Source organism: Brugia malayi (assembly GCF_000002995.4).
Source record: "Brugia malayi strain FR3 genome assembly, contig: Bm_v4_ChrX_scaffold_001, whole genome shotgun sequence".
Classification (NCBI taxonomy): Eukaryota; Metazoa; Nematoda; class Chromadorea; order Rhabditida; family Onchocercidae; genus Brugia; species Brugia malayi.
Window position 1 is genome coordinate 16,758,457 of NW_025062479.1, and position 26,690 is coordinate 16,785,146.

General features: G+C 31.8%; 1 protein-coding gene across 1 annotated transcript; it reads right to left on the minus strand.

Annotated features, from left to right (window-relative positions):
• Positions 1-1,862: 1,862 nt before the first annotated feature.
• Positions 1,863-26,227, minus strand: Bma-lyst-1 (Uncharacterized protein; the record flags this gene model as incomplete). The annotated part of the gene is made up of 59 exons (XM_043075112.1): positions 1,863-1,989; positions 2,189-2,260; positions 2,531-2,684; positions 2,992-3,229; positions 3,346-3,441; positions 3,769-3,903; positions 4,179-4,364; positions 4,558-4,731; positions 4,839-4,995; positions 5,287-5,488; positions 5,775-5,998; positions 6,513-6,641; positions 7,019-7,140; positions 7,378-7,530; positions 7,798-7,974; positions 8,261-8,464; positions 8,841-8,966; positions 9,240-9,382; positions 9,786-9,933; positions 10,082-10,174; positions 10,358-10,528; positions 10,702-10,901; positions 11,206-11,364; positions 11,808-11,965; positions 12,092-12,187; positions 12,303-12,403; positions 12,762-12,849; positions 12,926-13,077; positions 13,243-13,406; positions 13,915-14,017; positions 14,256-14,407; positions 14,688-14,777; positions 14,965-15,187; positions 15,422-15,533; positions 15,825-15,946; positions 16,066-16,239; positions 16,484-16,682; positions 16,892-17,105; positions 17,380-17,536; positions 17,786-17,875; positions 18,154-18,241; positions 18,596-18,759; positions 18,903-19,055; positions 19,364-19,531; positions 19,665-19,847; positions 20,513-20,679; positions 20,959-21,118; positions 21,292-21,409; positions 21,657-21,843; positions 22,356-22,468; positions 22,599-22,769; positions 23,033-23,127; positions 23,493-23,577; positions 23,940-24,040; positions 24,185-24,339; positions 24,531-24,695; positions 25,066-25,144; positions 25,316-25,518; positions 25,966-26,227. 59 exons carry the CDS (start codon positions 26,225-26,227, stop codon positions 1,863-1,865), a joined length of 8,802 nt encoding a protein of 2,933 aa, XP_042931046.1.
• Positions 26,228-26,690: the final 463 nt, after the last annotated feature.

Below are 26,690 nucleotides of genomic sequence, written 5' to 3' on the forward strand. Positions count from 1 at the left end.
GATTTTTGCAAGATTAGATTCATTATCAGCAACATTTACTATACCAATGTAATCAGCAAATGTTAAAATCATAAATCCTTTGGAAAATTGAAAATTGATCTTCCAAAATTCAGTAAACATTAATAGTGATTTCTTTTTCTGAGAGAGCATGATCAGCTTAAAATCGCAATTTATAAATTAAAAGTCGCTAATTATATTGTCAATAAAGTAAAGATGATTGACTGTTAAGAACATTTTTAAAAAAGTGGTAGTATGTGGCATGAATTTGAATGAGTGATGAATATGCAAATCGAATTTAAGCATTTGTCCACTTGTTCCATAGTATCCATCGTATTGTTAAAATAAAAAAAAACCGCAGGCAACAGAAGTGAAAGAAAAAGTAGGTTTGTAATGACAAGTTATGTACTCCATGCATCACTAATTCAATCATACTCAATTTCAACATTGGGAATGTGTCACGCAAATATAGAAATTAATTGAAAAGTGTGCGCCTATTGCATGATGCTATGTCGTTCGAAATCATCATAATAGAAGAGCTATAGCTTTTAATAGAAAAAGGTTTTTTCTCCCTCCCAATAAATCTCTTTCACTAATTATTAAGTGAATGTCATGGAAAGGCATTCCCCTATCACCTTAAATGTCATTGAGAATTAAGTTTCGGGAAAATGTTGTCAGAACATTTGCTATTTGAGCTTCAATATTCTAGCATCAATCGAGAACCTTATAGGAATTTTATTAATTTAAAATATCAAAGATAACCAACTTCCTTAACTGCTTGCCTTGGAAATTTTTTGTAACGTTTTATGATCTTAACATTACTACATGTGAATAAAATCAAATAAACTAAAGATCCCGAAAATAATAGAATTACCCTTTTATATTAGAAAAGCAGATGAGAAAAATTTGTGGAAATTTGATATGTCTTAATTTAACAAAATGGACTTGGGAGGACACTTTTTCAAAAATAAATTCCGAAATGAGATGTACGCCAGCTAACATATTTAAAATACTGAAGAGTTTATTATCTTGAATGCTACAAAATAAAACACAGAACTTTTCGGGTCAATTTCAGTAACAGAAAACAAAGAGACTGATTTGAATAATTCGAATGAACAATTAGGAAATATTAGCCACGCTCAAAACGTAACAATTTAATAAAAAGAACAATGGAAAAAATAAGGGAAGTACATAGTACAAGGAACAAATTTTTCATAAGTTGAGCGAGCTTCAGTTAAACCCAATAAACAAAAGAATAAATTTAACAAAAGAAAAAAGAATAGCACATCCTAAAAGAAATACCAGAGGAGATTAGAAATGAAGCAGTATCCATTTTCCAATTCACTGAAAAAAGAGATACCGCATAAAATGATTTGGTCTGTAACTATTTAACACCTCTATATTTTCTTTCTTTCATTTTAATTATGGAAAATTACAGTGGAACTAATATAATACTTATCGTATTTGTAAAATGAAAAAACCAAAAAAAGAGTCGTAATCTAACAAATGTATATAACATTTTAGGGATGGCACAGTTAATTAATCGGAATGCTACAACAGTAAAAACTAATTTAAATCACTGCAAAGATGGAATAATTTGGGAACAAGCAAAATGGAGTTGACAACAAAGTTGATGTTCCGAACCAGAATAGTAGATCATTATTTGTGGTAATAACGAAGAAAACTGTGGAGGTTACAGCACGTGTTAACTATCCAAATATTAACAGAAAAAGTAATTCGAACCGTAGCTATTTTTAGAAATAGTCAGTAAAATCAAAAAAAAAAAAAAAAAAAAAAAGAAAAAAAACTAATTTACAGTGAACAGGCAATTCATATTATCATAACATAAAGAGACCCAAAAAAGTTCACATATCGCTAATAATGCTCAGTGATGGTGGTCGTTTTGGCTGCAGATTTTCTCCTTGCCAGCACAATACCCGACCGGATGAGAAATTAACGAACAACCTCGTACATCGATTTGAAAAACTAATACTGAAAGAAAGAAACGACAGTAATGACAGCATTTATTTCACGTTCGTACTAAGTCTGCTATCTTATAATACGTATTTTAAACACAAATAGCAACCATCTTGGGAAAAAATGGAAATTTTAAAAGTTATCCGCACAATCATCAATTGGAAATTACAATTCAGATTTACACAATTTTTTAGAAAGAACTGCTCAAACAAACCTGACAACAGGTTCAAGAAACCGATAATCGACGATATCACGTACAAATTTCATTGTCCACATATCAAATATTCTTAAATTTTCTGGCAAATTGAAATAACTTTAATTGAAAAATTCAAAAGCGATGATCTAATGACATTAAACGATAATCCAAAAATCTTTAGATGTTAGTTTAATTTTGAAATCTTTTGAAAACAAAAATCTACCGCAGACCCAAAATATACTGATTTGCAGTGATTTATGAAATATTAACAAATAAATTAAATATATCCTGGGAAAAATGAGTATTTTAGCAGTTTTCCACTCCTATATACTGTTTAAAATAAAAAAAACCATTTCATACCTAATCACTCCATTTTGCATTCCCAGAAAAACACAATTTACGGCAGTTCCTTCCGAAATTGATGTCATAGCAATTGCAGTAACAACGATATCGGTATCGATGCTACCGATTTCTAACCCGTTGATAGTTTTCAGTGTTACATTGCTCCCATAACCTGCAGTTTTGTGCAACTACATAAAAACAACAGGACTAAACTCTTTAGTCCACAAAACGTATATTTTATTGTGTGTAATTATAATAATGGACAATGGTTGGCGGTGGTAAGCAAAACAGTTTACTTCATAAAAAGTGACGACATATAGTATGATCAAGACGAGGTTTTAACAGTCTCATTTATTAGTTAGGAAAAAAGTTCCTAAATAGCTATTACGAAAATCAAAATTTGGAACCCAAAGCCAAAATTTTTAAGCATAAAAATTAAGTAGAAATATTTTCAAATATACAAAACTGAAAAATTATACCGGAATAAGCCACGATAGCCACGTCACAACTAGTTCGACTTATACAAATGAACTGCACTTCTCTTCTATTACCCGGAACAAGAGTCCGAACATACGATAAACGATTTAGATCCCATATACAAATTTTACCCATGTCGCAACCACTAGCCGCAACAGCAAAATTACCACAAACTGCTAATGCACGTACTGCAGTATCGTGTGCATACAGCGTTTTTAGAAGTGCAAAATCTTTCACACCCTGTAAAGAAATAGCTATAAATGAGTAAAATATTTTTCACAATCTCACACCGAAATAGAGAAGAAAGGGAAGACACAAAAAAGGAAAAATAAAATCAAACAATTTAATGAACCTACAAATTCGCTTAATTGTATACGGTAAGTGAGTATAATACCACATGAAAGTCCTATAAACAGCAAATCAAATGAAACACAATAAGCTGTTGTCACCACCTGAAAATCAAATATTTCACATAAAAGAAAAGGATTAAATAAATTCATGTGCATTTCTACTTAAGTTTGTACAACTTAAGTCACATTAAGGTAAATGAAGGCAATATTCATTATAACTACGCCAAACAAATTAACTTAATCGTCAATTTCACTCAACTTGAAGTTTAACGCTAGATCTATAAAAGCTTAATTGAACTATACGAGAAAAAAATGAAATAAGCAGCTCCCTTCTTCCATGTTTTCCAAACACTTTATGCTATAAAATACAACATTTTAAGAGCCATAGTAAAATAAGGCACAGCTTTTATGACAAAAAAATCAACCTACATTATACGTATGGTAACTGGCCAAATCCCACCAAAGCTTCGGTTCATGAAGACGCAATCGAAGTATCCCATCATTATGTCGCCAAGTTACTAATCCATAACTGCAAAGGTTTCGCGGTCGAACTCCTTCCCCATACTAGAAGACAATTCTTCATGTTTTTAGTCGATCAAAATATTAACATAATGTGAGAAAATAAAGATAATATTTTTCTTCAGAACCTTATTTTATGTGTTCATATCATTAACAAGTTAAATTTACTAGTAGCCCCGTACTTCTGAAATTATAAGACTGATGCTTGATCTAATTAAGCATTGCCTTCCTGAAAGATTCACACATACAAAAGAAGTCACATTCATTGGATTATAATTACTATTAATTTTGAACTTTATAAACAAAAAATTATTTCAAACCTTATAAATAAAACATGTATTGCTCGGGAATGCAAAACAAGTTCCTTCTGAGAATGCAACAAGGCGGCCAGACCAATCACTACTCGGCAGTTTTTGATTTAGAACAACTGTTAAGTTTCCGAATTCGGTATCCGGACTCCCTATAAATTCACCCCATCTTATTCCTCTCACCGTGTCCAGTGGATTCTGCAAAAATATATCTAAGTTTTTTTTTTTTTTGAGTAAACTAGTGATACAGTAAATCAGCACCCAACGATGTTACTAAATAAGGACATCTAATTTTGGATAGCTTAAAGCTTTACTCAACAAAATATTCTAGGTTACCCAAATTCCCAGGCGGAATATAAAATTTTACAGTATCCCAAATTTAAAACTCTACCAATGAAATGCTGGGAATATTTTGATGCATTTTCCCACACAAAGGTGGAAGATGAGGTGAACGAAAAAGCTGTAATGGCATTTGTCCGTAGGTCTGTATCATAGTTCTTAGGGCGGAGATCGAAAGTTCGTCATATTCGTCGTTTAAGCCATGCACCGTATTCATCCTGTATGTCTATAACGTTTTCAGTTACGAACAAAACACTCTTCAGGAACACACCATCCTTACCATTTATGTCAGTAAAAAAAAGGAGAAATTAATCACAAGACTAAACAAAATACCGCGGGATGGAACACGTTGATTGCATCGATCGCAGCTTTCCCCGTTTGCTTATAGCCAAAAATTAGGTCGATCCAGTAATTCAGCGCTGATGAAACAAATGAAGATTCAAGTGCCTGTCGATGAATAAGCACAAATAAACGTGCTGATCCTTGACACCTAAAATGATCCCAAAAGATAATTAACACATATTTTGTATTAAGGTATCCTATTCGAGAGACAATGTACCGCAAGAGAGAAATTCTGAGATTTCAGGCCTATAAAATACTTTAGTACTATTTTTTTTTTTTTCATTTTGACAACCTTCCCGGTAGTTTGTCAAATAGTAGTTTGTCACGTGTTCAAACACTACGTATGGAGTACTGAATTTCCCTATGGCTCATTAATTTTTGAAATCTAACAGTCATAGTCGACATGAAAAATTCTTAAAATTTGTAATAAATTTGATACCATTTCGGCAGAATAACATCATCCACAATATCACCATTCTGACGCATTCCTAAATTTAGATTTTCCTTATTCATCAAGAAATCAGGCAAATAAAAGAATTCAGGAATAAGTTCCTTGAAATCAGTGGTTGAATCAAAGCTTGCCAAACGCCATGTGGTTTCAATTGAATTGAATAATCGATCAGCAATATCGAAATTGTTGTCTGTAAAATAACAACGATAATGAGTTTCCTTCTATTAATTTGGAGCATTTAACAGTCATTTTAAATGAACTTCCAACCCAAAACCTCGCCACTTCTCTGCAAATTCTAAAATTTCGTGCACTCCTCTGGTTATCAAAAACTTTAATCAAGTATTCGGTCGCGGGGATAAACTCCCTTTCATTAGTAGCGTAAAGCTTTTAGAACAAAAACATACGATTGCTGCCTCTGAAAATTTGGTTTCAGAAATTCCACATTCAAAAAAGGGCGAAAGTTGGGGATAATTTACCTTGATATTCTAGCGCAATGTCGGTAAATGGTGGCAATCTAACAAGATAATGTGCGACAATACCGATATTCGAGTAATGACTTCCATAATGATAAGGTCCAAACATGAATGGTGAACCGCAACCAGATACTGCTTGAACCTCCTCTCGAGCAAGATAACTGTATTTTCGGAGATAATGTTTCTCTAACCGTTTATCCTGAATTGCCATTGGGCGGCTTAAATCTCTGCAAAGACACAGTCTTGAGTAAGAGAAAAGTAATGACTTACAGACCACAATTAAATTTGCAATAATTTGCAACATTTCAGCTATAACACCATGACATTATGATATAATTACCGAAGACCCATTCAGTAATATAAATTGCTTTATGCACTTCATTATAGTTCTATTGACAAATAGCACTAACAGTAAGTTTAAGCAACAATCTATGAAACATATTACAATTACTATAAGACTAGAGTTCCACTTCTGCTTATTGCGTCTTGAATAAAAATTCTAAATATTCGTGGATAAAAAAGTTTATACTTATAAAAAAAAGTCTATATTTATACTTCGGTATGTAACCAAAATGTGTTGCAATGTTATATAAAAAACCAAATAAAACCTTCAAAGTTGCCTACTACTTACTCATTATAGCTATAATGTCAAGTGCGTCAAGCATCATCTTAGTAAAATAATTACCTTTTTAAATAGCAATGAACTTTCAAATGATCACGACTCTAAAAATTAAAATGAACCTAAATGAGATTGGATTAGTGAGATCCAATACAGTGGATTTATAATCCGAAAGAACAAATGGAAATACTGGGTACTGCATAAGATCATTATATGAACGACCAGCCAACTTGTTTAACTGCATCAGATACCTACAAGAAACGCAAGTGACAAAGCGAATGAAAGATTAAAGATGACAGAGTTTAAGTGAATTCAAAAATTCATTGTAATATACTCTAACTTACTTGATTATTTATTAAATCCACAAGTTAACTTTGAATATTAATAATATTTTACTTCGAAAAGATACTGTTGGTAAATAATAATACTTTCAAAACTGGTGAAATGAAACCATCGTAAACCAAATTAAGTCTTTACAAACTAAGTTTAAGCAATTCTGAATAAAATCGGACTTTTCCCAATAAAGAAATCAAACAGTGAGTTTGTAAGAAAACACAGTGAAACAGATTTTATAGAGAAGCTTAGTGGGAAAGAACAGTTTTTATTCTGTTCTGTAATAAAAACTAACTCAAAATTGGTGATCGCTCCCTCCCGCCATAACTGTGTGGCTGATTGTACAGATACATTCGAAAAACTGGACAATTTGCATAAATCGGATGAAAGTATTTGCAAACCAAACTGATCCCGCTTCTGAAACACAATTTTTTAGATTATGCGCACCCAACAGCTAAGTAGTACCTTGAAAAATATTTTTATATTATTATTTGTAATCAGAGAAATGAAAATGACCAGATGAAACAGTTAAAGAAGCAAAAATCACAACGACTATTAAAATAAATATTCCTTTTTCTTAACAAACAAAACTGATTTTAAGCAGAAAAATAATAAGAGTCATTAGGAAAATAGATAAATTAATTGAAAGCTGACCGCTTGATCTTCAAAAACAATAAGATAAGTTTGGCCATCTGACAAGAAAATTTCTAAAGCGGTATCTTTCAGAAGATGATGCCGCTTATAGATTTCGACCAAGTCTCCATAGCTCCATCGAATGAACAGTGTATTGGTACGACTTAACCTCTTCTGGAAGTGAAACTGTTCGATAAATTAGAATACCATCATTTGAAAAGCAAGAACACTAAAGAGCACATGCATAAATTAATTAGCAAAGCAATTATTTAAAGATATTTAAGAAGGAATTCAAGCAAGAATTTGTTTTGCTAATTAGTCGTTATAGAACAGCAGACATGGTAAAATTAAACATTCCACATGTTCTTACGCAATACTGTCAGTTTATCAAACAGATATTATATATATATTAAACATAAAATTAGCAAATGAAAAGCAAACCTGTACGGATCTTGTGTAATCACTGTGAAAGTAAAATCTTTTGTCGCCAGCAAGAATTTCACCGCTACTTTCAACTGTCGATCTCACAACCACAGCTGAGAGTGATAAAATGATGCGTTCACCAGGTACTAAACCATCTTCTAAGCTCAATTCATTTATGTTTCCTCTCAGATCGCTCTGCAAAAAATAATCACACGAATTTGGTGTATAAACTAATCTCTTAACTTTTTCGTAGTTAACTACATAGTTCAAAATGTTTTATAGCAATAAGTTATCTACTATTACACATATTAGTATTAAAATAATGTTAAAGTCTTTATCAATCAGGCAAATTGGAGGAGAATAAACCGTTTATTTTATCAGCTTAATTTTCACATCTTTTACCAGAACGGACGTTGGGATAATCACTTCAGATTTTTTATAGCTTTCTATTTCATGCCAACATTATTTGTTTTAAACTAACCAGTAAATGAAATAGAGGGGGAGATTTTTTCCGCTTTTTGATCTTGTTTATCGACTGTGGCCGCAAAAATTTTATGTCAAACGATAAATGTGAAGGCATCAATCTACGACGCTCCCTATTTGGTCCCTCTGTTGGGTCAAGTGCCCAACTCGATGGCCATGATTCTGCATCATAAAAAAGACCTTCCGGATGACAAAGCTCTGTCTGGAATATTGAATACTTTTATGAAACAGTGAATAAAAATTAATGCAATGATTTGAAAGATAAAGGACAATTAAGAATTCTGTGATATAATGAAATACAAGAACTTAAGTTTATGTCTTACATTAAATCTTCGTATGACAGTCTCTGTGACCCATTTTGTTTGGTAATTTAAAATAACATTTTATTAACAAACTCATTAGATCGGTAAATGTATGACACGAATTTATTATGTTTTAAGACAGTATGAGAAGAAATGACAAACTGTGTTTATTTAAGAAATGAGTGGGTCGACCTAGACAAGTTACCAAATATATACCATGCCTAATCAATCACAATCAACAAATACTGCTTAACATTAATTATCAAACAAAATTACCAATAAACCGTCTAAAAATACGTTAGCAGCCATATTTTTTAGTTCTGACTCTCGACAAGTTTTCATAAAGTTCTTTCGTAGCAAATTCTGATCTTCTACAACTCGACATGTCATTTGCATTGCTACCTATAATATATAATAATACAAAGCACAGCATAAACTTAAACATATGTGGCTATATACAAATGATTGAATTAGAAAAAAAAATAACATAGTGCAGAATGAGAAGCAGTATTCTATACTTAGCTTAATGCCATATTATAGTCGCCTCACACACGAGGGAAATTACTTTTTTATTTGGAAGCAGACATGTGAACATCTAATTAAGAACCTGATAGAACTATCTAAAAGTTAAACAACTTAATAATTCCAGAATAAATGAAAAAAAAACTTTAAAACCTCGCTTCGAATCTTTGTTTGTTGTTTCTCTTCAACAATAAAACGAATTGCTCTTTGTTGTACCCTCGTTAAAAATTTGTTACTATATTCCAGGTAACCATGAATAGCCAATGACTCATCCATATTCAAAGACATAAGTCGATCTAGAAACATAATTTGTAAGTCAAACATCTAAAATACTAGGCTAAACTATGTAAATACATGAAAAAAAAAAAAATTAATTTGTCTAATCCTAAGCCACACCATATTAATAATATAATAATGTCAACTTACTATCTTTCATGAATACATTAAAAAATCTAGCGCCAAATTAAGAGTGAACCATTTTACAACACTATTTTTAAAGCACTTTTTTCCATTCAGTATCCGTTCTAGCACTGTGGATAAACGCATCGATAAGTGAAGTAAGATTATTATAGCAGTTTATAAATTATTATAGCGGTCTCAAATTATAACAGTTTTCATTCTGTAAATTAGTGAACATCCTTCGAAGCGCATTTTACAATACCATTAAGCGATTTTGTAAAAAAAAAAAAAAACTAATACCAGCATCTAAAGTCGCTAGAGGAGATTCAATCTGTAATTTCCTTAAAAATCTAATTAGGTTTTCAATATCTTTTTGAACGTCCAAATCCTCGATAGTATTCAATAATGCTAATTCATGCAACGACAAGTTTAGCGCACACTGGTATTCCTTAAATAAATGTGTATGATCTTTGAAAAAAATTTTGTCGTATTTGAACAAAAACCATGAACTCTAATTTTGAAAATGATATCCATTTTTTTTCGATATTAATAATAAATATTCCAACATTCAAAAAAAAAAAAATTTCAAAGCTAACCAAATTGGCACCAAGAAGGGATTTTAGGTGATTTTTGTTTGACACTAACATCTTCACAATCATTAAACGTCTTTTCATTTCCCAGCTGTTTCCCTGAAAAAGTCGTTGCTAAAAAAATTTTGCCTTTTGGAGTGAAAAATATAAAAATCTCTTATCAAATATAAAAGAAAAAAAAAGATTAGGCAAAGAGATTCTCTCGTGCTTTTAATTTATTTCAAAGAATTATTTTTGAAAGTGATTTCAAGTTCTTTGACAATTTATAATGAGAAAACCAACATTTCTTCCTGTATTGGATGTAACGAAGCTCAATTTGCTAGCCTTTGTTGATGCCGGAAAAAGTACAAAAGCAATAAGTGGACCAAATAAATGTCCAATACGCTCACCACAGATATTCATCAATCGCTGTTTATTGTTGAGATGCTCAAAAGTTACTATTCGTGTGTCATTCTAAAAAGAAATGAATATCTATCATTAATAGGGGTAAGAAAAAGAAAAAATGAAATCGAAATTTCGAGCAAAAATAAGTGAGCTGTTATATGGGATGATGAATAAATAAGATAAAGCATAATTCAAACTTTTGAAATTTTCTAAAAAAATTAAATGAAATAGTGAAAACTTACTTGCTTACAAACTAGAGATAGGAATGACAGGAATATTTTAAATAATTTCATTTCTTGATTTGTAACAGCTTCAAGTGATTTCACTGGCATGCTAGTAAAAAAATGTGAAATCTCAGTGACACAAAATATCAGACGTTCCGCGCGTTCACCTATTGGAGGTAAGCGTTTGCTATAGCTATTTCTATAGAAGAATTTCCTGTCTGAAATGTCATAAAACGATTTTTTTTTTTTACTAAAATTCTGAGTTTCTTTGCCTACACCGCTGTATCTCCTATTTTTCAATGATTTCGTTGTCAAATTCTTGCCTAACTCTTTGATAAAAAGAATTTTTCCAGCTACCTGGAAAGAAAACAATAGGTTAAGCATTGTATAGTGGTCTAACTAATCTAATTCAAATGTTTTGTAAGTTACGACCGAAAATTAGAGTAAGAAAAAAATAGACATGTTCGCAGGTTGCGAAATTTCTATTAAGAGACATGCATTTTAAAATGGGAAATATACAACCTCGGAAATCAGCAATCGTTCCAACTACTGCAGAAAGCGTTTCGGACAGAAAATTACTGGTAGGCGCTATATCACTCTGCATTTCGTTATCCACTACATCATCAGCACTTTCTTCACCAGCAGCTAACAAGTCACTCATTGAATCCCAGTTTGACTTACCTTAAAAGTTGAGAAGAAAGAACAAATGTAACAGTTTGAACGTTTTTCTATGAGTTCCTGCCCCTACGAAAATTGTCTAAACTAAAAAAAAAAATGTCATAAATGACTTTTTACTGAGTCATGTTAGTTCGTTCAATAAAAGGTACTCTAAGTCGCATGGTAAAAAAGAAGATGCTATAGCTATCAAATGATGAGTGAAGAAATGTTTATAACGGAGACGTAGAGAAAGGTATGTAGAAAAGGTATCAATTTTTTCCTATTAGTATAGAAGCTTACTCAAATTTGAGAACGTGAAAATTGTTGGGCATTGCATTCGCTTCAGAATGTGAAATAAATTTCAACATATTGAGAATTTGACTATGCAGTACCAGGTTACTACTCTGTGCATAAAATGAAGTATGCCAAAAATAAAAATTTCCAAACGTCTCGAAAATAAAATTTACCATTACTTAGGTAGAATTCCTGTAGCACTGTGAACCATAGGCTATAAACACAGGTAAGACCTTGACGAGTGATTCTTTCTGATTGAATGTCCACGTTCAGGACTGCCATTTCCAGCAACCATAGCATCTCCTGACACATACTGTACAAATGTGAATTGCTGGAAAGATTTTTTTTACTGAATAACAATCAAAAAAAAAAAAAAAAAAAAAAAAAAGGAAAAATCTGAAAATTCCAAAGCAAAATAACGTAAATTCTTAAACTTTCGCAAACTTCAATATCCTACCGATAAGGCAAACATAAGCGTATAATTCTCCTCACGATACCAAACCAACATTCCATAAACGGAGCTGTTGCGCTTCCGTGAATCAAATCGGTTGTTCTACAGAAAAAATTTCAACATTAATCATGTTTGCACGCTAAGCAAAATTTTTCCTTACCATAAAAATTTGTCATTAGCATAAAATGATTTTTAAATGTAAAAATAGACGGCATACATGGGAGGAAGTGAAGCAATTCGCCTTAAAACGGATACAACAGTAGTGCATAATCCTGAGTTTATCATTGCTTGCATTAGCATTTCGTTTTCGTTGAATAACTAAAAGAATATTTTGGTAATAGACTGAAATATTTTAGGAAATTTATAATACCTCATAGCCTCATGCAACTGCACTCCTCTACAGGAAAGCAAGATTTCGGTACTTCAATTTTTTTCAAAGAATTCATACTGCATCCAAATTATAATCATCCCACGATACATAGGAGATGGATGGTTTAGTATCTCTCAACACTGTGACTAATATGGTGTTTTAAAACACAAAAGTTTCATGGAAACGTTCACTGAAGCGTAATAAAACGTAAAAACGATCAAATTAATAAAAAGTAAAAATGATCAAATTAACTGTTATCAACATGGATGAAATATTCCAGTACGTATGCAAGTTCGAATGACGAACGCTTTCCTCCCATAAAACAAATATTGCTTTCAGTGAGAGATACTTGAACTGATTCAGTTTTAAAAACGGAACATGATCTGAACCCAGCCTGAAATTAGCAAATTTTATTATAAGGCTAGGATCTATCCATTTCTCGCTACATTAACTCGATATCATGAACTTACTCATCGCTGAAACGAATTGGTTCTTCAAAAAGCAACGAGAACAGTGATGAGGCTATTTCATCTGTAATAGGATAACCCCTCATTTGGCTCGAAAGTAACTCAAATCCATCATTTTTTATGAAATCGGATCGCATTTCTGAATCTGCTCGAAGCTAAAACGGGTTGATAGCTTGAAAAATAAAATCCATACCTTTTTAAAGTCTAATTTACGTCTAATGAATTTTTTAGAATATTTATGCGACGAGTGACTCTAGAATTATGTTTCAGCAGAAAAACTAGCTGAGTTACATTTTTATGATGCAAGAAAGAAAAAATACCAAAATGTGTTTCAGTAAATTGAACACATGATCTCGAAACCGTTCATCAGACTGATTTGTTAATAGAACCACTACAGCTTGCCACGATATGCGCATGTTTACAAGTTCAGTAAAAGATGCATCTGGTGCATTCTGAACAACTAATGCTAACTGTTCCAAACATCCTGAAGATGTTTATTGTCTAGCAAAAAAAAAAAAAAAAAAAAAAAAAAAAACAAAAAAACAAAAAAAAAAAACAAGAAAAAATGGAATTAAAAAATTGTTACGAAGTAAAAAAGGACATTGCGGTCAAAATTGTAAAATTATTTCACATCTTCAAAATTATGAATGTGAATACAGTTGACAAAATAAAGTCGTAGCAACAGAAAAGAAGCACCCGTTATTTAATATAATATTATTGCAAGATAAGAAGTGAAAAATATGAGCCACTTTTGAACATTTTGCAAAATGAGAAACAACAATAATCCAGTAGCTAATATCAGGAAAGCACCCGTTATTTAATACAGATCATGGTTTGCTAGCTGTGCAACTCAAATCGGAAATGGATATATATATCAGCTCTCGAAAAACATATTAGGCACTACTATTCCACTTGAAAGTGACAGTGCTTCCAGAAACGTTTGTTAATCTTTCAGAAAAAGATACATTAGAAACTAAAAGGAGGAAACTTACTACAGCGAAGATCACAAAACCAATCGACTTTTTTCTCTTCCTTCATAACAGCATTTTCACTGCTTTCATATGATTCCCCTTTTGCTCTTCGAAGATTGCAAGCCTAAATTAACCCAATCAATTCAATAATATAATCACCACCTTAAACCATTTCAAAAAAAGAATTTGATTCAGTTCCAAATAATCTCTTCTATAATCTACAGCTTTGTAAAAATCCGGAAAAAATTTCCAAGGTCAGTGGGAAATTTTACTCCAGAAGCATGATAGATAATAAAAATACAGATGAGTTTCGAAAATATACCCGTTTGATATAAGAAAATACAACAAGAATTGACACTAACCAAATCCAGCACACCCTTCTTACAAACAGTGGTAGGGCATTTTGAATCAGCAGAATATTCATTATTTTGATTATCAACTAAACATACTGCATCATACATTTGCCGTAATTTTATTACCGAACGTTCTTTAGTCCAAACTTCGACAACACGATCTGCAATTATTATTTTGAAATAGTAAAAAGGAGAACTAATGTCACTATCTTGACCATTATTATTGCTGTGGCTGCTGATTCTTTACTGACTGTAGCCATTTTGAAAAATGTTGGAAAAAGAAATGAGTGAGATCTTTCATTTCTGAAGCAATTAAAAAATTTAGGATTTCTATAAATATTGAGAATTAGTTCTGGTAAAATGAAATGTAAATGAAAGCCCAAATTTGCATTAAGTTTATATCATAATGATGTTGTATGAGAACTAGCACAAAAAGCGAACTTTTCCCAAGTATGTTGCCATAATCTTTCAAACGACCCACCAAATCGGTATCCTTCAACAAATCAAATTTGCATTCCTCTTGTAATAATTCTGCAATCACATTTGGTTAAAACTGATAGGAATTTGATGAGTTACAATAGTTAGCCAAAACCAGAGTGAATTGGTCAAAAGTTGAAAACGAAATGAGTTTATTTGTCTCAACGATTGTAACGAATTATTTCCGCTTTTAAGTTACTTCTAAATTGTCTTCACAAAAATGAAGTAATGAATGATGGACCTTGCTGAAGCCATTGGAAATGATCAGTATGGCCATAGGTGATATAGGTGTAAGCAGCTGCATGAGAAAGGAATATAAAATTCCAAAGATGAATTATTCCTTCGGCTACTGCTAATGAACCTAGCATTATACGAATAATTGTTAATAGAGTATCAGTTAATGGTGTAACATCTTGCATCTCAATTCGGTAATTTTTATCATCTTGAAGCATTTCCAAAATGGCCTGAAATTAAGCTTAAGAAAGCTAATTTTGCTTGACCGACTTTATGACTGATATTATAATTTAAGAATAATTTTAAAATGTCGTGAATGTGAAGATTTTTTGAATATTGAATGAAATCGGTAAATTAGACCTTGTTGAAGATGTTACAAGGAATAACACTGTTCTCTTTATCTATTTCATTAAACATCGAAGTTAAAATTCTGTTACCTGAAAAAGTTTTTTGAGAAAACTGACTCGCTTCAGCTGCCCCCTACTGAATGCAGAACATTCTGCTGTTTCATCTGAGATGCAGTGAGCAATATCTTCTAATATAATACGCCATTGCAACATTCTTTCCCGGCCTCTCCTGCAAGTAAATCGTACAGTTTTTAATAAATCACAGTTTTAATTGTACTGTGGATAATATGACCACTGTAAAATTTAAACGTAATATATCAATTTCAGTTGGAATTAAGAATTATTAAAAAAGAATTATCGTAATTATATTCGATATCTGAGAATCACAAACAACCTCATAGCTAAACACCCAGCATAAAACATCAAGAAAAAAAAATTAGACCTTGCTGAAGATGTTACAAGGAATAAACTTAAAGACATTAGTAAATAAATAATAAAGATGCTAAAGAAAAAAATAAACCATATCCATGGAGCGCAAACCAAACGTACTACGAGCTCTGGATCAACAATGAACCATTGTTTCGATCTTCCACTTGAACATTTCATCCTGGGTGGTAATGAAATACATGTACTTCGAAATTCCTGAAATCTTACAGTTATTTGAAGAACCACATGTAAATCATCATTTTCTGTATCATTTGAAATAAGTGAATACCAATAATTTCAATTAAACTTTGTTAGCAACTGGATAATATGATTACCTCAAGCATTTGAGCACCGAGACAGGCAAGTGACGATGACAGACATCGTATTACGCAGTCATACACATTTGAAAAGGTATATTCGCTTGTGAAAGGACTAACTCGCCGTAGAAATTGGAATAACAGATGAAAGGTAATTGCCTGTTCATATGCACTGTGTTTTAGGTCAATAGCCTGGAATTTTTGGACAGATTTTAGAAAACACAAATTAAAAAAAAACCAGGACCGGAATTCTTCCAGTAAAGTGTTAAAAATTATGACGATGAAGCTGCATATTAAAAACTATAAGGAGAAAGATGTGCGAGTTTTATAGTTGTTGAGTTCAATCTAAACCAACATCAATTTTAGGAAGTCAATATGACATGTATAACTTGATATCATTCTTCACGATTCAACAATCGATAAAAGTAGAAGAAACCTCTGCAAACATAAAAAGAAAAAGATTTTGTGAACCAAGCGAAAGCCAGCAATCAGCGGTAGAGGTTTTCCCCAATCGCTTTACCATTGGACAATTCCATTCCAAGAGATGCCTTTCAGTTGAAGGTAAGGGATCAAGCTCCAATTTTTTCTTAGTGTTGTGTGAATAGCATTTTCGTTGCACATATGCCATTCGGTCTCTAAATAATCATTATTCAGAGATTTGTTCATCCACTCAGGAATTAAGTTTAAAAAAGTTTTTAGCCATATTACAAATCACGCTTTCATCTTACATGGTGTTATGACATCAACGCGTTAGAACGACGCTTATTTTGCACAGCGTAGAGAAATAAGCTTATACTACCAGATAAACAGGGACAAACAATAACTGAATTATATGAACAGACACCTTATAACAAAAAGAAAATCTTGCTGAAGGCAAGCAAATGCAGTTTCAACATCGGCAAAAAGCTTAAGAACGGCATTTTGTTGAACAAACAGATTTTGAGAGGACAAAAGAGACGTCAATCTCAACATCAGAGAACTGATATTACATGCTGCCAAAGAAATGCAATCACAGCCAAGGGCGCGTAAGATAAGCACTTGTGGAGCTTTCAGAGAACCTGAAAAAAGGTTAACTAACAGGCTATAGGATAATTTCATAAACAAATGTTAGGCCGAACTAGTCTTCATTTACTATTCCTCTGAATCTGTAACATAAGTAAACGCTGTGACTATGGCATCCAGCATTCTCAAATGAGGATTGTTGGACAACAAGATGTCATGCAAATAGAAAGGTTGGAAATTTACCTATATTACTAAAAAAGCTTAGAAATAGAATAAATAATATATAAAGTCCTAAGCTAAAAGTCAGTTACTTTATGTTCGCTACATTACCACGAAATGAAAGAATTGGTGATAATTCATAAAATGTTTCCGAGTAAACCAGATCTTTTTGCAATGCACCAAAGCCAAACACAAATGATAATTGTTCTAAAGATACTGCGCATTTATGTTTCACACGCATGATGAAACGCTGCGAATTAATCCAAACCTATAATCTGCAAAATCATAATGCGAAAAGCTAAACAATATGAATGAACAAGAAAAACATCAGATTAAGAATTCTTAACTAACTATTAAAGCGAGTCTGCTTTAAGGTGAAAGTCTAGAACCAAGCTCATTTGTTAGCTTTTTTTTGAATAAAAAAACTAACAAACTGCAGTGAAAAAAAACTGCATAAAATTCCATTGAATACAAAAGGAATTTTTCTATACTTTAAATGAAATAAAAAAAAACTAACATGCACTGAAAGCATCGAGTCAACGACAACCACTGACACTACAATATGGTTCCAGGCATCATCCGTCAATACTGATGGAAGACATCTTCTCTGCTTTACTTCACCGTTGAGAGTAATACTCAAAGATTACAGGATATTTATTATTAATCAGAAATAACATAATACAGGAATAAAGTTTTTAAGCAATGGATGTTAGGTGTTGGTGGAATAAGGATTTAAGTCTTATGGACATTCTCCTATCAATTTTAACGTACGTTATGCTTATTCAAGTACAGAAATTCCCCAGGTAAATTTACTGCCTAAAGATTTCACTCGCACAAAAAATGACATAACAGAAAAAAAAAAACTTTAGGTAAGCAATACCTCACATGTAAAGTGCGGCTATCGAATGACACTTGAAGCAGGAAACTCAAATTATTAGTATCCACTGAACAAACTGGATAAACCTGCTCTAAACTGCCAACAATTTCCTAAATCGATTTTCATCAACGATTTTTTATTGCAACAGAATATGTATAACTTTTTAGAAAGCAACTAGATTAAAAGAGCAATAAATGTTTGACACATATTTACACCATCTATTAGTATCTTAAGCATAAATTTAATAGAAGCATTTACAAAGGAATGTCGAACTAATCAATTCTGAGTTATTAGAAAGTAATATGACGAGACGGCTGGAAATCCAAATCATTATCATGAAGTGGGTCTGCAAAATTCAATATTAAAATCTGAATGTATCCCACCCTTTTCTTGCATTTCTGTGGCAACAACCAAAAAGAAACAGTAAGTCCATCGAATAAACATAATGACCAATCAAGAGCAAGTTTTGCAGCACAACATCCATCGAAAGAATCGTCTTCATGTTTACTGACTGCTAAATTGCTTAAAGATCCAGAAAATAATTTAGCATTATGCATGTCCTCAGTGTGTTCATTACAAAGTGAAGCACTCCATGATGGCGCCGATTTCCCTTTCTGAAATGTATTCAATTATCCAGCAATCTTTAGCGGCTGGCGTTTTGACTTAGTATAAACATGAATTAACTAATTTTCGAAAGAATAATTATTTTAATAAATTATAATAAAAGTATAAGTTCAGTATAAAAAGAGCATTCTACCCAATCACTTCCATCAAATTGTAAGTTATTTAGCACTGTTCCGTCGCAGTTAATTCTCATATGCGCATGGATTTTTTGTGGAAAAACATAGACATCTTTTGGTTCAACTTTTTCGTTTGGCAATAATCCCAATAAAACTTCTGTTAGCGCTACCTTCAAATTATTAGTAAAATTTGTTCCCAAAATGAAAATTTTTGAAAATTAAATTACATTAACATGTTGTCCACAAAACTTTGTCAATACATACTCATCATTTGCTGTTTTTTATCTTCGATGGATATAACACAGATCGTAATTCCGTAACTATTAAACAGTTGCGTTTTATTCAAACGAAGTAAATAAAGTGCTGTACAGATGTAACTAACATATTACTAAAATACTAAAAGCGCTCTGGTAGTTTCCTCTCCTTTATAGAAAAAATATACAAAAAAAGTTATTTTCTAAAACTTTGAATATGATACCTGCAAATAACGAGCATTCCTTACAATTGCAAAAACATTTCGTATATCTGACGGTGTAAGATTTGTAGAAATGAAATTAAAATAGAATGTAAGTGAAACCCGAAAACAGTTAGAAGACACTGATATTTCAGCTAGCGTCCGCAACAAATGCAAAATGAGACGATTTAGCTGTAAATCATTTTATAAGAGTACTTCCGCTAATTAATAAAGAAAATGACTAAAAATTTTCTAGTTGACAATCTCTGAAAAAACAAGATACAAGGCATATTGTGAAAAAAAAATTTGGTAAAGCATGGCTTACTTTACTAAAAAGAACGTTTTTATCAAATTGAGCATTTAACATTGCATGTTGAAGAGTACCACATATCTTGCGAATATAATACTCATTATTCGATGATACACTACGCTTAACTTGAATGTGCTTTTGAAGCAGTAATATTGAAACAACAGATAATTGCGAATAAAATTTATCAGCACCTAGAAACTGGGAAAATATGAGAAATGATTTATAAGTAATTATACTTTGATTTGCTTCACATCACAAATAACTAAAGATTAGGACATAATCTAAATTGAGTAAAACTTATCTGTTATTTTATTGAATTATAAAGCATGAGAATGGTTTTATATTCACTTTTTTAACATTTTTATATAAAGGCTATCAAGAAATGAAATAGTATAAGCTGAAACCACTGAAAATAAACAAGTTGTAAAAAAAGATATTTTGATATATAAATACCTAGTCAGAAATGAATCGTTCCTGTTATAGAAATTAGATACTTAATATAAAATTCAAATGAATTCAAAACCGACTTTTAACTGTATCAATAATAGATGATAGGTCTCTAGAGTGGTTACTCTGAATAGGTGAATACGTCTTGAGAAACAATACCCGTATAAAGCACTCTAACAACCGTATATTGGAAATGAACAGCTCATTATTCAGCAACTTGGATTGTATCCATTCCATTGGATTTTCCTAAATCTTTATTCAAATTATGGAAAATAAGTCACGTACAAACGAATTTCATACAAAACTAGACCTTGGTCTTTCTTTTCCACTTATTTTCTGAATATACTGCTCTTTAAATTTACCCAAACTGAGTCTGCAGAAAACAAAATTTATAGTATCTTCTGCAAAAAGTTCACCTCAGCCACATTTGTTGCAAAAACAATTCGTAATGATACACTAAATAGTTGACTTATCCGAAGCATGTGTGAGTCAACTTCATTGGGTGCTAGCATCCAATCCATAGTAATACAAACTAACGTTGAGCTATATTGTTTAGCGCATATCAGAAATCCAGATGGCAAAACTGCAAAAACTTTCTGAAGTTAATTTGTAAAGTACACTATATTCAACAATAACAATATCTGCAAATATGCAAAATAAGCATCGATGCATAAAATAATTCCACCTCATTCTCCAGCCACTGAACGACAGAATGAAAGATAACTGTTGAGTTAAATTACCATTTTACATAGAAATCCTCATATGTTCATATTAAAGGACAAAGTTTTACCAAATATAATATTTGATTTTCAAGATGTTTGAACTGTATTAATTTTTTCTCAATCAATAGTAACAGTTGAACCTTTCTCCGTGCAGTAAGACAGCAGAAGTAGTAGGAGATCAGCAACATGAAGCAGCGGAATTGCAAAATCAGTAATGCCAATTAACGTCCAGATATCCGGACTAGGATAAGTCAGTTCTCGAGAAAGTCGATCACTTATTGATTTTGCTAAATCTTCAACCTATAAAAAGATGATAAAATACTCCTAAATATGAAAATTTTTAAAATAAGAAAGCAAACTTCTAAAATAAAATTTGGAACGGCTGATAGAGAGAATGATATATGATGTCCTTGTAAAGAATGAATTTATAAAAAAGTGTAACTAAGAATATTGCCAGGACAAAAGACACCTACACTTTTGGAACTGATCAGATTACTTCCAACAATAATAGATCGTTTACAAATAATATATACAAGGTTGAATGATGCAGCAGATGTTTCAAGAAGTGCCATACACGGTAAAATCACATCACTGAAATTCAGCAAATTTTTTGCAAAGTTTATAATCAATATATGATCTACTACTCAACTGCAAATAAACACGTGAATCTTACGTACCCCAATATCACGTTAATTCAGAATGACCAGTGTCTGTTTAACTAGTGATGATGTTGTGCTTCTATTCTACGAATATTAAACAGTTTCTGGAATTTTTTTATACTAACAGAAAAAGCTTAAAGTAGGTATAATCTTGAAAGCAACTTTAAAATTAACTAGACCTAACAGCAAATTCGATAGCCTTTTGTCCGAATAAGTATTCAGCAAGAAAATCAGCCATCGCATCACAATGGATTGAGATATCGTTCAGTTTGGCACTGTCATTCCATTTTTTAGAAAGTGATGACTCATTTTTGAAACGATTTAAAATTGCCAGACAGATAATTTCTACATCTTGTACTAGCAGAACTGAAAGAAAAGAGAACTATTTCAACATATATTCTGGAAAAAATATTCCACTCCTGAACTTCAAATAAAAATGGAGATTCTGACCAAATAATTTTTCTATTGCGACGGTCATGTTAGTTACAATTTTTCGGACCTAAGCTTCGAACTTTCGAATATCGGCATATTGACCTATCTCGTTTCGGAAGTGGATTTTCTTCCGTCTTACTTAGTGGTGTTGATACCAAATATCACTCAGTTATATTGATATCTACTATTCCAGAAAATAAATAAGAATCTATTGGAAAGTAAAATGAGTTTTTCTATCTCAAATTATATCATTCGTACCCAGATGACTATTCGGATGAAGAAGGGAATAGAAATGTAAGAACTGGTATGCTTTTTGCATACCCTTTAATGTTTCAATAATTTTCACTTATTTTCATTGACTATTCTCTAAGTCATAAAAATTAATCTTAATTTGAAATAATTTGAGTGCTGAATTTTAATAAATAATCAGAATACTGAGAAATTACATGGACAAATTGACGAAAGCGTTTGTAAAAGACAAATAAATTTCGCTCCCTGAAAATTTCCAATTCGATTTTGTAATGATACTAGGAATGCGCTCGGCATTGCAGTAACAGTTCTGCAATAATACTTTTTAAAAAATATATTAAAAACCCATCTTTTTTAAATTAAAAAACAAGATAATGCTGTTTTCTCTCTATTTGACTGAATTAATAGATATAATCTCTTTTATTTGTTAAAAAATTTACCGTCTGTCAAAATTATGCTGCTGCTTAGCAATAATTTCTGCACATCGGTCAATAAAATTATCTAGTAGATGAGCTGAGAGGAATGTTGTAAAGACTGATTTAATACCTATGAAGGAATAATATTCATCCGGTAGAGAGAGAGCACAACTAAGAATTTCTGAGAGTACAGCTCTGTAAATAGCTTAATGTTCTCAAGTAAAATTTTTGAAACAACTTCAATTGTCAATTAGAAAATTATATTATGTTTCAAGTCCAGATTACAAAAGAAATTATATGCGTTCACAGAATTACATAAAGCTCAAATTTTTAGTTTATCAGATGCCATTAATAAATAAGAATTTTAGCAGCAGAAGCCTCTATCTAATTTTGCTTTACAAAAAAAAAAAAAAAAATAAATAAATAAGTAAAAAATAAAATAAAATAAAAAAACAAACTCTTCGGAACAGTTCGTTACGATTTCTGTAACGATGTCATGCACGAATTTATATGCACACTGCACATCAAAATAAGGAAATCGTTTGCCATTTTCCTATAAAATTCAATTCTATCAGAAAAAAACTACTGTCTCTGCTCTAAATACTGTTGCGAGAAGTTTCCATATACGCAAAGTGATTTGCCAAAACAGTACCATATCTTATGTAGTTTTTAACTCAATCTCTGCCTCATATTCATCCTTCTTGTGTTTTCCCTCCCTTTATCACTGTAATTTTTTATCTTTTTAATAAGTTCTGCAATTTTTTATTTTAAACTATCTGTACTATTTGAACAGTATTCGCTCCTAATTGTGATTTCTGGAGAAAAAAAAGGTTAGAAAAATAATAGGAGATAGAAACGAATGATTGTTAGGATAACAAGAAAAATTAAATAGCATAAAAAGAATAAAAACAATGTAACCTTAAAATCAAGTTTTGACTTCGGCAATGATTTCTTCAGCAAAGCAATTCGATTAGAATACTGTACAATATAATTGGAGAAATAGCTAATAATACTAACAACAAATGAAGAAGGGAGATATTCGATGAAAATAAATAATTCTCGTACTAATGAAATGAACTGTTCCTTTCTACACAGAAAAATAGAATTTGTTACACTCGAAAATATTCTTTTCGAAGCATGCTTTGATTTGAGAGACAACATAAGAATGTCAAACACTGTGATCAATAATCTGAAAGGAAGCTTTAATATCCACCATATTTTCAGAAGTTAAACATTTTTAAAAATTTGTAACTTTCCAAACGCAAAATCAAAGTCCTTTAAATTTTATAATTATATTTTTAAGACACTTCAAAAACATATTTGTCTTTACAGAAGCTGTGAAATATTACTAAAGTTGTACTTCACCTGTAATATTTTATGATTCCATCGAATAAGCTATAACAATCAGTGCGTAATTCAAAATTCATACTACTGGAACACATGTAAGCATTTATGTTATTAGCTATCTGAAACAAAGAATTTGCTCACTGTAATGTATTTAATTTACGCTCAAATTACAAAAAATAGCAAAGTTAGAACTTTGGTTTTGACATTTAAAACCGGACGCTACTTGAATGTATTACCCAAATCCTCAGTAAAAATATACAGACCTTTGCTGCACAACAAATAATGCATTCGATTACAACCCTTCGAAACGGAAAACCGGAGATATCAGATTCGCTGCGTAAAAAATTTGTCGAGCCTCTTAGAAGTAAAGACAGCATCACTTCCCAAGCAATAATAACTTGTTTATTTTTGCCAGTAACTATAAGATTCAAACAAAACAAAGAATGTGATTAAATTAGAGTTTTAATATCTTAAATTAATTTTGGAACTAGAAGAAATGCACCTTAGGTTGTTCCTTTTTTCCTTTCATTTGTGGAAAATCATTATATTAAACAAAATAACTGCACACTTACCTATTCTTGAAACTATCAGAAAATACAATGAACTAACTTGGAAAATCATGCGACAAAAGTTGCTTTACAACGAAACCATAGATACTACTGTCTTCAATCAATCGAGCGAATATTGACAACGAATGCGCAAAAGTTTCAAATTCAGATATTGCATCAGGCGAATGATCAACCATTTTATAATACATTATTTTCAGAGCCGAATCTTCAATGCAAAATAGTTTATTTCGACTTCTGGTCAAAACGAATAGGTAGGAATGGTGATGGTTTTTGTTCATGTGAAATATTACAATGCAAACTTTCTAGCTTTGAGCAATGTAGTATTTCTTCATCTTTTAGTCCTTTAAAAAGTTGTTGAAAGTAAGATTTCACGAAAGTTTTCTTATTTTAATTTTCTGTGATATGTAAACAACTAGGATCCCTCTAGTCCAAAAGATTTTGCTAAACACACGAAATATAAATAATTTTTCAACGTCTTGAATTGATCCTACTGAATTATTTTTATTCGCTTGTGCGCAAAAATTTCGCACACAAGCGGATAAAAAAAGCAATCGTTTACTACTTCACATAAATACCTTTAAGGATAGCTGCTGATTCCTGTTCCACTGTAAATTCATCCTGATCAAGGTGAAAAATGTTATCCCAGCCAACCATCTATAAAATGCATTTAATAAAGCATGGAACTGATCATAAAGTGAGATATGGACATCATGAAATTATGGTAGAATTTTTTCAATTAGAGAAGTTGTTAGTTCGTATTCTGCACTTTTTTTAATAGGAATTTCCTCGTTCAATAGCCAGAAAAAAAAAAAAACTGTGTCTTACAACACTTCGTTGTTTTCTTTTACAAAATTTATCATCCTTTTCATTTTCATTAATGTTTTCTTCTTCATTACAGCGTTCACACTGCAAGTTTGACAAGAGCTGTGCGTCACAAAAAGATATTTCAGCGAAGAGAGAAGACGATGGAAATTTCCCCAAATAATCAGCCAACTTCGCAGCTATTTCCTTGCTGTGTCCTTCTAATCCTGTAAAGACTCAACAAGTTTTGGAATGACTTACGATTCCCATAACGCTTCACTTATCTTCCGTTAGTGTAGTTTAATATCCCAACTCTTGAGGGAATGAATATACGTATCGTCCGAAACATTGTTGTTTGTACTTATACAAATGTGGAAAAGACTTTAAAGAAGTGAAGATGTAATATAGGTGAAAGTCAAATTTCAAAATGTTAAATTTCAAAACCATTCTGAATTTGTCCACACGTGTAAGTTCTACGTAACTAAAGTTAATGTCAATGTCATATGCACAAGTGTCATTTTTTGTACTTTAAGTATTCAAATATTATGCAACCGGTATTTATCTTTTATCTCCTGCTGCATAAAACACTTCTAGCAATTTATTGTTGAGATATTTTCCTTAAGACTTGATATGATCTTGCAAAATGAAACAATCTGATCATAGAAGGGACCAACCACAGCGTGGATTAAGTGGCAAACGTGCGACAATGGCGAGTAATAAGGTTGTGCGAGGTTCAACCACTTCATTTCTTTCTAGGCTATCTCTCAAGTACGCTAATAGTCCTGTTCGCCATCCCACATAAGCATTTAGCCCCAGCTGTTGCCATCGTTTACAGCCTTTCTCTTCTAGTTCTCGTTTTTTATTCCTCATCGCCATGTATGCATACACCTGTAATAAATCATCCTTTAATTCTGGTTCACAAGTCTCAATCACCATACAAACATTTTCAATGTTGTCATTGATTCATCTATGTTAGTAAGAACTGATCCATCTATGTCAGTAAGACTATTCCGCCTAAATCATAATGGAAAAAGTTTTAAGCACTGACACAGCTGATAGCTAATACCTATAAGTACACACGTACGTACTGTCATGCTTATAAGTCCATCCATACATGTGCAAGCAAAACATAGAGGACAAGGAAAATTAGTAATTTTTTGAACACCTCAAACAGGACGCTCCTTAAATTATTCTCCGGGCATTCCAATACTTCTGTTTTCATTTCTTTGAAGTTTCAAGTGCAAGTTACAATTTACTTGTTCATAAAGTCTTATATATCCACCCATACATGCCATACCTCATTTCTGTACATCCGAAATATTTGGTAGGGGGAGGAAATCTCGGTAATAATGCTACAGGTTGCCGTGCTTTAGGTAACAAACTGAATGCCCTCCGGAGG